Source organism: Palaemon carinicauda, chromosome 20 (assembly GCF_036898095.1).
Source record: "Palaemon carinicauda isolate YSFRI2023 chromosome 20, ASM3689809v2, whole genome shotgun sequence".
In the NCBI taxonomy this organism is placed as follows: Eukaryota; Metazoa; Arthropoda; class Malacostraca; order Decapoda; family Palaemonidae; genus Palaemon; species Palaemon carinicauda.
The window spans coordinates 117,065,595-117,079,423 of NC_090744.1; the positions used below are offsets into that span (position 1 = coordinate 117,065,595).

The window sequence follows — 13,829 nt, forward strand, 5'->3', positions numbered from 1 at the left end:
AAACTTTTCTTGGTGGGAGATTACTGTACACAACAGGAATGTTACTATGAAGACATAAAACTAAGGAAAATGGCACAAGGAAACCTCTGCACTCCTCACTCCTCTTAGCCCTTACCAGCGATGAGAACAATCATAGACATCTTTTCTGCTGGTATTGAGTACTGGAACGAAGCAGATGCCGAGTTTTGTTACCCTAAAGTTGCCAAAGAACAGGGGCGAGGTGTCTGATTGTGTAGTTTTCGACAAGTGAATACCTGAACCGTAATATGTAACCTCTCACCTCGTACGTGAGTAAATGCGTTCCCAGTGCATAACCCTCTCCAAATGCGGGGAGAGAACAGTCCGTGGTGTTACCAGTCTGGTGAGAGAGAGGTTAAAGGCTGATCACACACAGATTGCTCAAGTGGCCACTGGAGGCAATCTGGAATATAATGCCTGGAGATTGTAAGTGTGGCTTGCTTGTGTGAGTGGTCGTGCACATAAAAGACAGGTTCATGGAGAAGAGTGAATATTAGCTACACATCCAAATATCCAGGAAATGGAGAGGAATGAGTGTGGCTGCCCATGTTGAGCTCAGCAGTCCTCAGAACACCTATACTGCACCACATACTTCTCGGGGAAGGAAGAGTTCCCACTACATATTCTCTGGCCTTGCATATGAGGCGAGAATGTACTAAGATCATCTTCCTTAGTAGGAAAGTTCCTGGTATGTACTATACCTCCGACAGAGACAGAGGAAGATTCTTGTTGAGTGACAGAAACAGTCCTAACTCTCCTTAAGACATTTGGCAGGGGCTGTCATATGTCATGCTTGTGGCAACAGTGTCCTCGAAGCGTCCCGAGGCAAGAGAGGGACAAAGTGGCTGACTATTTCTCGACCAGCATTGCTTGCTTGCCGGCTCTTTTGCATGAGATCTAGGACTGGTAGGAAGAGGGTGAACTACTGTACTTTGCCAGTGTTTTGTGCTCTGATGTTTCTTCCTTCTACGGGATAACTCGACAAACTCGCGAAGAAGGTTCCTGGTAACGCCATCTCTCCCACAAGGAGAGAAATGGTAGTAGTTTAACGTAAGTGACTCCTGTTGTTTGGACTTCTTCGACGACATCACCTACTCCTTCTAATTCAAAGGTTGTAGGGGGAAAAGGGGATACTGGAAGTCCTGCAGGCCAATGACTCAACAGGGAAAGAGACCACAACAGTGCAGCCGGGTGGTATGTCCTTAATACCTTCTGGGGTTGGCAGGCACTGAAGGAAAGAAGTAAGGCATCCTTCCCCTCCACACACTTCTTCCGATGGAACACCAGCGATGTCCAAGAAAAATACGTAATCATCAGGCCACACATGATGGAGAGAACAATAGACATGGCACCCGACAGGAACAAGTATGTAGGATAACAGTAGGCAGCACAGAAGACTGTCACATAATTACAGTGATCAGGAAACACTTCATCCTGGGCTTTTTTCATTAATATCAGTTGAACACAACTATCTACGAAAAGTTTTTTCAATCTGAAAGAAAAAGCCAGATGTGGATGCTAAAAAATAGGTTACTCTACCTATTTACTATCTCGTTTAAAATTTAAATGACTGTCCCACCTTTGTGGAAGTAATACTCCTATTAAAAGACGATAGCTTGTATTCGTTAGGAACAAATGTAATTCAAGTATATACTCACTTCTGCCTGGCATTAGTACAGCCAATGTTTAAATGGTTACATTTGTTTATAAGAACTAGTTTTTTTTTTACTTTTAAACCACTTATTTTAACCATAGTATTTAAAGATTTGCGAGCCATATTTTAACCATAGTATTTAAAGACTTATTGGCCAAATTCATTCCTCTTCGGAACATTTCATGACAAGGATTTTGGAAATGACAGACCTTTCAAAATTGACATCTTATAGTTAAATTCATTACATAAGTATTTGCTGTGGTTAATCCACTTATACCAAAGGCAACTACAATATAACAAAGAATTAAAAATGGTTCAATAACATACGACAGACAACATACACTGGCATATCTAATTTCTTACTTAATATGGCAAAATTTACCATTAACAAAATAATTATCTATACCACAGCCATAATGCTATACCTATCTGATTTGTACATTTCATAAGTGTTAACTGTTTTCGTGACACTAAAGCTACATCTTTGATAAAAAATATAAGACACGCCATATTGGAACAATGCTTTGCAATTAGACATGTATATTTAAAACTATAAAGTAAGTCTTCTATAATATTTGAGCTCTGTGCACAGCCATTGTACCGTTGAAACAAATGTTAACTGAAAATATGCATGCGAATTAAAACGCTCTTGGCATGCTCGTTCAATGAAGCATCCTGATGCTGAAAATGCTGGCCAATAAGTAGCCTACAATTGACATGAGGTCAAAGCCTGAAATAGTCTCTCTTTACCTCATATCACAGAATAAAAAATAAGCAAGCTGGCATTTTGCAAGTGCTATATTACTATATGACACTTAAAACATAATCAAAACTTCATATTTCATACGTAACCATACCTAGGAACATGTACGTATAACCATTTAATTACTTATAAAGTAATTTATATTATGAAATCAGTGTGAACAAGAGGGAATAAGAATATTAATTGTATCTTACAAACAAAAAACTGTCAGGCTAATGAGCCAAATTATAGTATTGTAATATACATAAAAAGTCAAGCAAATTATTAAAAATTTTAACCCCTTGGATCACATAAACTAAAATTTTATTTGTATCTTACAAACCAAAAACTAAGTCAGGCTAATGAGCCAAAATAGTATTGTAATATACATAAATTATTAAAAATTTTAACCCCTTGGATCACAAAAACTAAAATTTTATTGTATACTGCTATAGTATGCAGCTAAAATATCATGCAACAAAAGTTAAAATAAACTCAAAAGTACATATTTCGAGTGGGACAACCATCATGCCAGTGTATTGGTTTACATACATATATATACACAGTATATATTACTCTTGATTGCTCATCACAGTCCTCACGTGCTCGATGCAATTTCCTACATCGTGATCCGCATGACACTGTTCAAGTCTGAAAATAATAAAGCACAGATGTAGGTTAACTATTATTTTTATTATTATTACTAGCCAAGCAGTATGAAGCTTCATCTGTGGTGGAAATGTGGGAGGTTGGGCTGTGGCACCCTAGCAGTACCAGCTGAACTCGGCTGAGTCCCTGGTTAGGCTGGAGGAACGTAGAGAGTAGAGGTCCCCTTTTTGTTTTGTTCTTGTTGTTGTCGGCTACCCCCCAAAATTGGGGGAAGTGCCTTTGGTATATGTATGTATGTACTAGCCAAGCTACAACCCTAGTTGGAAAAGCAAGATGCTATAAGCCCAAAACCCAAGGGCTCCAATAGGGAAAAATAGCACAGTGAGGAAAGGAAATGAGGAAATATAAATGATGAGAACAAACTAACAATAAATCATTCTAAAAACAGTAACGTCAAAATAGATATCTCGTGTATAAACCATTAACGTCAAAAAGATATGTTATATATAAACTATAAAAAGACTCGTGTCAGCCTGGTCAACATAAAAACATTTTTTAAATACAATTAAAAAAATACAAGACATGAAATACTACATTTTAAAGAGATTTTGTATTTTTCCGAGCTATACAAATCTGAGTCCTGAATTTTAATATCTCACTTCATTCATCCCTCAAAACTTGACAAGGAGACCCAGCGTAAACAGAAAAAAAATGACATTCTAAGACTGGCTCGTATAGAGGCAAGGTCAAGAAGTCAGCACCAAGCAAGTGACAGTGTCAGTATCCTAATAAAGATTACAATACCAGAAGTAGACCCCCGGCATGGGGCGTCCCCAGCTTACGTTTTTTTCACGTTACAGTGTGGAATACGATTTTTTTTCGTCCCCTCGTTACGACATTTTCCCCACCTTACGGCATCGAATTCCAACACTCAAATTTGGCGGTTAACTATTCTATTGCCTGCCATACGACATTTTCACCATACGATACCAACTCCGGAACGGATTAATGTCGTATGGCGGGGGCCTACTGTAATATGATTTCAGTTTAATGTTCCAAAATTATTTTAAATTGATAGTCACCTGAAAAATCTCTAATCCACTTCAGTGTTTCTTCAACGTAGTTACTCCCAAGTGAGGGATGCCCAGAAGAAAGAAAAAGAACACATTCATTCTACTCTCATACTTATGCTAAACATAACCAATGATGTGACCGAAGGTTAGTTGTCTTGAAATGCAAATTTTAACCTGACCTGAGCAGCAACTAATTGACCAAAAGAAAAAGTGTTAGTTGATCTGTAGGTAGAGTCCTTAAGAAAATATATAGTAAAGGTGGTCTGCCTTTTCCAGACCCCAGCACTAAGACTTGGGATACTGGGTTCTTGCGGGTACGTTAGAGTTGCAATGTATGTCATTAGCTCTGGTAGGGTTCTCCGTCAGAACTTCTCCCAAAGATTTATAGGTTTTAAGTATGACATTCCACAGCCAGAAAGAGATGGTGTTCTTTGTTATATTTTTGTTGCAACTTATACTAAACAATAAGTTAGGGACATTAGAATGAAAAGGAACAGTTCACTTAAGCTAACGTCTAACCGCCCTCACAGGACAAATAACTCTGTCCAGATCATCAGTTACCTCACTGATAGCTGATAAAAAAAGAATCAAATGTTATCAATATTGGATGGATTCTGGTGAAATACGGAGCCTCCTTGTTAGGTCAGTATAGTCGTGCTATTGCTCATCAACACTACCGAGTGACCACTGATGGTCTCTGAAAAGTGGAGCAATGCTAGATAAGAAGCTTTCACCTCTACGTATTGAATTCTCCTCTGATGGTCCAGCACTTTGCTGCAGTAGAGGGGCTTGAGTGTCTCAATGATGGGCTGGGCAATGGCGGTGGGGTAGTTTATCCACCCTGGCAGGCTCAACCATACCGCTAAGGCCAGTTCTGAGAGACCAGACCAAGACTGGACCCCTATAGGCCTTCTCCTTTATTTTAAGATAGGCAAAGGCTAGGAGAAGGAAAACTCCAAAATCAAACCAAACAAGACCCCAACGGCGGAGCTTCCCAGCGCCGGCGGAAGAGGGAAATGCCTGTCGGGCAGGCAACAAGGCGGGCCTTGACATAACAAGAACCCGGCAGCCCGATGCAACCAACATCGGAGAAGCCGCCTGTCTCATATGTCTTGAGCCGCGGTGAAAACGATGTGGGCCAAGTGTGTGTGCGTGGCCGTTGCAAAGCCACGACCACCCAAAACAATATACCCAGCTACTGGCATTCTGTCGTTTCCTCCACCCTTCTTCATCTTTTCATAGATAGGAGGCTGATGGCTAGCGACAGAACCCAATACTCGGACACGAGTGGGCGCCGACGACAATTTATATGAAAGTTCTTGGCCTCCTCTGACCACATCCCTGAAATCTCTTCCCCATGACGAGAAGGATCTGTGACAAGAAGAAACTCTGGATGGGAAGCCTATAGTGGTGTTGTTGTTGTTCCAGATAACAAGTTCTCTTCCTTCAGCCATCACAATAGATCTCTTCTCACTGCTCAGGCGACCTCCACAAGAAATGATGGGGGTTCTGATGCTTGTGACCACTGAAAGGAAATAAGGTGCATTCTCCCGAAGGGAACCAGCTTCTCGAGGGAGGCGAGATGTTCAAAAACCATCTGCTAGGAGTAAACTAGAAAGGATTCCCAGAGATGATGCTACTTGCCTAAACCTTCGGACCCTGTCTAAGGACGGTTACTCTCTGGCTTGGGCAGTCTATATCCTTGCCCAGGTAGTGAAGGCAACACTGAAGGACAAAGTTGGACCTCCAAATTTAGGTTGATCTGCAGTTCCCTGCAAAAATCAATAGGGAGATCCCTGTGGCATAATAGTCATGATCTTGATTCTGCTAGATGCCAGTCATCTAAGTATCTCAAGAGCCTTATATCTATGGCAGTAAGCCCAGGGAAAATAAGAGTGAACACCTGTAGGGCTGTGGATAGGCCGAAGAAGAGCACCTTGAATTAGGTCTTGTCTTTGAAAAGGAATCTCAAGTATTTTGTTTGTTGAACTGTGATGAACAGAGATCTGAAAATGTAGAATGATACTTAAATTCCTATGAAAATGGGCATTTCTGGGAGTCATATGTTTTGTAAATTTAGTCAGAACTACATTCCTCCTTTTGAGGATACAGTTCCCCCAAATGGAAGCAGTCTGGTGAAAGAAACTAAAACTGCTTTTTGACATCTAGATCTTTAAGATTTTCTGAAATTGCAAAAAACAACACTGCTCTTGACCAGCGATCAAGCCAGGAGTAGGCGAGGAATGCCAACATGGCAGCTACCTCCATGTTCTGCTTCTGCATCTCCGATGCCAGGAAAGTGGATGGGTGTGAAAGCTTGTCGCTCAAGACTCGGGAAGGGAGGTTGGCAACATCCAGGTCTATTGGGAGAGGACTCGGATGTGCATACGAATCGATATAAAATTTTCTGTCTCGATCTAAACAATTTTCTATTGCTGATACCTGTTTAATAAGTAAATCAAGAGTGTCCCGAGCTTGGTTTAGAAAGGGATCCATCAGATGCCACTTCCCAGCATGGGTGGGATAGTTAGTAATCATACGATGTTACCAGAATGCCACTTCTTTAATTCTGGTCATAACTAAAATGACTTGGTTAACCTCATAAAAATGAAGAGGGTTTGTATTCAGTAGGAATAGGAAATAAAGCACAAAGAATTATTTTGCAATATACTTAATCTACAGATCTAAGCACAATTGAAGTACTCTACCTCAGAGATGAAACTTGGAGTTTTCCTGATAAATTTAATAACTGGCTTTTATATTTTTTCAAGCCTGATCATAACAACGACCAAGTCATTCAACCGACAAAATAATATTTCACACCAGAGCTAAAAATAACTTACTTTCTTAAGAGGTTTTCAAGCTGATCCCGCGTCCACTGGACTTCTTTCAGTCCCTGAAGGCAATACTGCGCTAATGTTTTAAAACACAGCCTTCTTGTGTTATTGTGATGGTTCGAGTCCCAGACAGGAGTTGCACGCACATACGACCACGCGAGCAAACAGTAGTCTACTAGACTAGTCCATTGTTCTGCTTCTGTAAGTTGTGTGCATTGCTCTATCAAAACTTTCTGTAAGATAAAAAGAAAAATGAGCATAAAACAAGATAGTATACAGTACTACAAATAAGATATCAATCAATAAATATTCTCGATATAAAATTCACCTTAGAATAACATACAGTATCAAGAAGCGAAGTTACAGTATATTTAAGTGCATCTAACCTGGCCAAAATTGCAACCTGTCTTTTAGAGTTTGATACAGAAAGTAGAATGACCATATGAATTAATTCAAGAAATACATATCGTGATGGATGAATGGATAAGTCATTGATAAATCTCTATAAAAATACAAAGACAAAGGTTCAAATGCTTGTGAAGGGAAATACTGTACATGCACATCCACACATATATTATATACTGTTTATTCCCAAGATACACTGAATTCAATAATAGGAAGTATTTGTAGCTTATTTAAAATTATATGCAAAGTGCAAACCAAAGTCCTTCAATTTGGTTATCATTCAGAGCATACATTAACAGCCATTGAATTTTAAATCCTGGACTGAGAATAGCAACCTGGAGTGCACTTTTAACTTGGACATCATGACTCTGAGGAAGGATTTCCTTGAAGGCCTATGAAAAATACAATTTCTTGCTTAAAATTAATTTTGTTCAGATGTATATAACTTGTTTTACGTATTAGATTCACACGTTTGTGGGCGAAGTTCACTGTGAACCGAACTGGGAATTTTATTCACTCCTGTTCAATTCATGTACTAGATTCTGATAAGGAGCAAGGCCATTGACTCCAAACACAATTCATGTGTGATGAGTAGCTTGTAGGGCTCAGACAGTTTGATTCCAAGTAAACAAGAAGAAGTAAGGGCAGAGCTTTGCCTCTCCTAAGAGATGGTTATAATGGCCTCAGATCTAGAACTCCTCCAGTAGGCAATAACTGCCTTCAGTTGCAACCTAAGGGATACCTGGTCACTCATTGCCAATGGTCTGTAAAGAACTTGCAGCACATGTTTTTTATTTGGCAATTGCCGCACACTCCAATCCAAAAAACTCTCCAATATTTATCAGCATTCTCTCTGCTCATGAAGCATACTCCCTGGGATTAAGCCAAGGGTGTATACCAAGAAACTTTAGCAAATGTCTGTATAATGGTAGCAGTAGTAGAGGGTATTCCCTGCCCATCTGATAATCAGCTACTTCTGCAGTCTAGGAAGAATATTAGTGTTCACTTCTGTTGGGTTCCTGCCCCACGTTGGGGTGGATGGAATACGACCGATATACTGTTTGTTTGCAATGGAGAAAAAAAGATCGGCTAGGAAATATACTGGCTCTAAGTAATGTGTTGAGGTGGTTTGGCCATGTTGAGAGAATGGAAAATGGCTGTCTGCTAAAGAAGGTGATGAATGCAAGAGTTGATGGGAGAAGTACAAGAGGAAGGCCAAGGTTTGGGTGGATGGATGGAGTGAAGAAAGCTCTGGGTGATAGGAGGATGGATGTGAGAGAGGCAAGAGAGCGTGCTAGAAATAGGAATGAATGGCGAGCGATTGTGACGCAGTTCCGGTAGGCCCTGCTGCTGCCTTCGATGCCTTAGATGACCACGGAGGTAGCAGCAGTAGGGGATTCAGCATTATGAAGCTTCATCTGTGGTGGATAATATGGGAGGGTGGGCTGTGGCACCCCAGCAATACCAGCTGAACTCGGTCGAGTCCCTTGTTAGGCTGGAGGAACGTAGAGAGTAGAGGCCCCCTTTTTGTTTTGTTTCATTTGTTGATGTCGGCTACCCCCCAAAATTGGGGAAGTGCCTTGGTATATGTATGTATGTAAGTAACAAATTTTAGCTAAAGCTGAGAAAAAAAATATTTAAGCTGCTTGCCATCAGGGAAACAGCCGACTCTCTGGTGGACGGGACTCACCCTCCACTAGCCAATAACTGTTATTACCTAGTTACAGAATTAAATGGCAGTTTACATATAAGCTGAAACCACATTCCTATTAAAAGATGATGGTTTGTATTAGTGTGTAGGAATAAATACGTATGAATTAGTTTAATCCTAATATTTCTAATTTTATATCTTGTGCAACATATAACTAATGTCTTCTCCAACAGGAAGACTCGTATGTAAAAGGCCAAAGTTTGATCGTCGGCAACTTCTCTTCAAACGCAGTCTCCTTCAGCATGGTAATCAAAGCTTTCTGTGATCCTTGTAAGTAAGATTCAAAGCGAATCAGAATTAAAGAAAGAGGAGGCTGAAGAGTAACCCCATGAAGGACACTTTCTATTCAAGGTCAGCTCCACCATAGTGCACATGACTCGGTGACACAACAGACCTCCTCATAATTGCAGTGGGTAGAGGGAATACCATCTTGGTCAGGGGCAAACAGGGCCAATTATGATCTTAGGACAGTAATAGCAGGATGTACTGTAATATTTCCTGACTTCAAGGAGCTGCTAGTGATAACATTAATTTTGGTAATGTGCAATTAGATTTTGGTTTAATGTTTACTTGTGTCTTTAATTCTAGGACTATCGAGTGATAGAACTGACAATAGGCATTAAGGATATTTTGTTTTGTTAATGTATTATCTCTTTAACCCTTTTTTTTATTATTTCAGATTGAAAGTTTAGTCATGCACGGTATTGTATTTACAGCATTGTTTATGTAAATGAGGTACAGTATTCCTGTCCACTTATTTCTTTCATGAATTTTGAAATAAATAGTATATTCATAAATTCTTTTCATTATCCCTTGAAAGCATTTAAAAACAAACATTTGGGTGTATTTAGTCTTTGCAAGGACCTGGAGATAAAATTGTATCTGTGATACCGTCAGGTTTTACCAAATGCTGAAAAACAGAAAATAATTTATGACACTACAACACCCTTTTACTTGAAATGAAAAAAAAATGAAAGGTATAAGTAACAGTATTCAATTGTACAGTATAACAGTTAATACAGAAAAGCATTATGTTATATAGAGCCATATACTGTAGTAAAGACAAAAGTCATTACAGTAGTATTACACAAGACCATGGAATTTTTTCTCAAGTCTCAAGGAAATAGGTTATGTAACTCGGTATGTTGCACTGTATAGTATTCGATCTTCTACAATTTGATGCTTTTCTGTCTTTTTAACCCTTTTACCCCCAAAGGACGTACTGATACGTTTCACAAAACTCATCCATTTACCCCCATGGACGTACCAGTACGTTCTTGCAAAAAAATGCTATTTAAAATTTTTTTTTTTTGCATATTTGTGATAATTTTTTGAGAAACTTCAGGCATTTTCCAAGAGAATGAGACCAACCTGACGTCTCTATGACAAAAATTAAGGCTGTTGGAGCAATTTGAAAAAAATATATACTGCAAAATGTGCTTGAAAAAAAAATAACCCCTGGGGGTTAAGGGTTGGAAATTTCCAAAGAGCCTGGGGGTAAAAGGGTTAAGGAAGGTACATTTACAATTGTGATGCGAATGCTCTTCGACTAATACAATTACATAAATGAATTTTAAAGACCTTGTGTAATAAGATATGGCTTTTTGTCTCTTCTATCTAGGTTACTTCTCTATTTGATGTTGTATAATTGTGAATAAATAACCTCTGAATATTACTATAAAGAAAAACAGAGCCTTCTCACAAATAATAAAATACTCAAATATCAAACCTGTGAATGTTAAGGTCATCTGTACTGCTTCAAGCTAATTATATCAGTATGGCTGAGCATTGACCAAGTTTAGTTGGTGCCTTTTGAAATATGTTATTTTGATTATAAAATAAATTTTTGAATATACTTACCCGGTGATTATATAGCTGCAACTCTGTTGCTCGACAGACAACTCTACGGAAAAACTCGCCAGCGATCGCTACACAGGTAGCGGGTGTGCCCAACAGCGCCATCTGTCGACCAGATACCCAGCTCTCAATGTAAACAAAGACTCAATTTTCTCCTCGTCCCACTGCGTCTCTATTGGGGAGGAAGGGAGGGTCATTTAATTTATAATCACCGGGTAAGTATATTCAAAAATTTATTTTATAATCAAAATAACATTTTTCAATATTTAACTTAGCCGGTGATTATATAGCTGATTCACACCCAGGATGGTGGGTAGAGACCAGTAATATATGTTTACACTTTAATGAGCTAAGAGTTTTTTATTTCATTTTAGAAGTTATCAAAATAACAAAAACAAAATAAATAGGTACCTGGTAAGGAAGTCGACTTGAACAATTACTCTGCCTTTTAAGTACGTCTTCCTTACGGAGCCTCGCGATCCTCTTAGGATGCTGATCGACCCCTAGGATCTGAAGTATCAAGGGTTGCAACCCATACAACAGGACCTCATCAAACCCCTAATCTAGGTGCTCTCAAGAAATGACTTTGACCACCCGCCAAATCAACCAGGATGCGAAAGGCTTCTTAGCCTTCCGGACAACCCAAAAAAACAACAATAAAAACATTTCAAGAGAAAGATTAAAAGGGTATGGAATTAGGGAATTGTAGTGGTTGAGCCCTCACCCACTACTGCACTCGCTGCTACGAATGGTCCCAGTGTGTAGCAGTTCTTGTAAAGAGACTGGACATCTTTCAAGTAAAATGACGCGAACACTGACTTGCTTCTCCAATAGGTTGCGTCCATTATACTTTGCAGAGATATATTTTGCTTAAAGGCCACGAAAGTTGTTACAGCTCTAACTTCGTGCGTCTTCACCTTAAGCAAAGTTCGGTCTTCCTCACTCAGATGTGAATGAGCTTCTCGTATTAACAATCTGATAAAGTCTGACCAAGCATTCTTTGACATAGGCAAGGATGGTTTCTTAACTGAACACCATAAAGCTTCAGATTGGCCTCGTAAAGGTTTAGTACGCTTTAAATAGAACTTAAGAGCTCTAACAGGGCATAAGACTCTTTCTAGTTCATTGCCTACGATCTCCGATAAGCTGGGGATATCGAAAGATTTAGGCCAAGGCCGAGAAGGCAGCTCATTTTTGGCTAGAAAACCAAGTTGCAGCGAACAAGTGGCTTTTTCTGACGAAAATCCGATGTTCTTGCTGAAGGCATGAATCTCACTGACTCTTTTAGCCGAGGCTAAGCATACCAGGAAAAGAGTCTTAAGAGTGAGATCTTTCAGGGAGGCTGATTGTAACGGCTCCAACCTGTCTGACATGAAGAATCTTAGTACCACGTCTAAATTCCATCCAGGGGTAGCCAAACGACGCTCCTTGGTGGTCTCAAAAGACTTAAGGAGGTCTTGCAGATCTTTATGTTTGGAAAGATCTAAGTCTCTATGCCGGAAGACCGATGCCAACATGCTTCTGTAGCTCTTGATAGTGGGAGCTGAAAGGGATCGTCCTTTTCTCAGGTATAAGAGAAAAACAGCTATTTGAGCTACAGAGGTACTGGTCGAGGATACAGAAACTGACTTGCACCAGTCTCGGAAGACTCCCCACTTCGATTGGTAGACTCTAATGGAAGACGCTCTCCTTGCTCTAGCAATCGCACTGGCTGCTTCCTTCGAAAAGCCTCTAGTTCTCGAGAGTCTTTCGATAGTCTGAAGGCAGTCAGACGAAGAGCGTGGAGGCTTAGGAGTACCTTCTTTACGTGTGGCTGACGTAGAAGGTCTACCCTTAGAGGAAGACTGCTGGGAACGTCTACTAACCATCGAAGTATCTCGGTGAACCATTCTCTCGCGGGCCAGAGGGAAGCAACTAACGTCAACCTTGTCCCTTCGTGAGAGGCGAACTTCTGCAGTACCTTGTTGACAATCTTGAATGGTGGGAATGCGTAGAGATCCAGATGTGACCAATCTAGGAGGAAAGCATCTATATGTATTGCTGCTGGGTCCGGGACTGGAGAGCAATAGATTGGAAGCCTCTTGGTCAGCGAGGTTGCAAAGAGATCTATGGATGGTTTACCCTAAGTGGCCCAAAGTCTCTTGCACACATCCTTGTGGAGGGTCCATTCGGTTGGAATTACTTGCCCTTTCCGACTGAGACAATCTGCTATGACGTTCAAGTCGCCTTGGATGAACCTCGTTACTAGGGAGATGTCTTGACCTTTTGACCAGATGAGCAGGTCCCTTGCGATCTCGTACAACGTCAGTGAGTGGGTACCTCCTTGTTTGGAGATGTACGCCAAGGCCGTGGTGTTGTCCGAGTTAACTTCCACCACTTTGCCTCGAAGGAGAGACTTGAAGCTTTTCAAGGCCAGATGTACTGCCAACAGCTCCTTGCAGTTGATATGCATGCTCCTCTGACTCGAGTTCCACAGTCCTGAGCATTCCCGACCGTCTAGTGTCGCGCCCCAGCCCACGTCCGATGCGTCAGAGAAGAGAACGTGGTTGGGAGTCTGAACAGCCAGGGGAAGACCCTCTCTTAGGTTGATATTGTCCTTCCACCAAGTCAGACAAGACTTTATCTTTTTGGAAACCGGGATCGAGACCGCTTCTAGCGTCTTGTCCTTTTTCCAGTGAAAAGCTAGATGGTATGATGAGGACGGAGGTGTAGTCTTCCTCGTGACACAAATTGTTCCACGGATGACAGCGTCCCTACCAGACTCATCCACAGCCTGACTGAGCAGCGTTCCTTCTTCAGCATCTTCTGGATGGATAGCAGGGCTTGATCTATTCTGGGGGCTGATCGTCTTGTTGTTCAGCAACGTCCTCATCAGAGGGTTCCTCATCCGAAAACTGATGAGGAAACGGCAACGGAGTGGGCA

General features: G+C 40.6%; 1 protein-coding gene across 2 annotated transcripts in view; it reads right to left on the bottom strand.

Moving 5' to 3' along the window:
* Positions 1 to 1,882: 1,882 nt before the first annotated feature.
* LOC137614428 (uncharacterized) overlaps positions 1,883 to 13,829 on the bottom strand; it is a 38,005-nt gene continuing 26,058 nt past the window's right edge. For both annotated transcript variants that reach the window (XM_068344243.1, XM_068344242.1), the window contains exons 6-7: positions 6,940 to 7,166; positions 1,883 to 3,065 (exon numbers count right to left, since the gene is read on the bottom strand). In XM_068344243.1, coding sequence (XP_068200344.1) covers positions 2,987 to 3,065; positions 6,940 to 7,166 — 306 coding nt within the window. In that variant the 3' untranslated portion in view covers positions 1,883 to 2,986. The remainder of the gene's footprint in view (positions 3,066 to 6,939; positions 7,167 to 13,829) is intronic.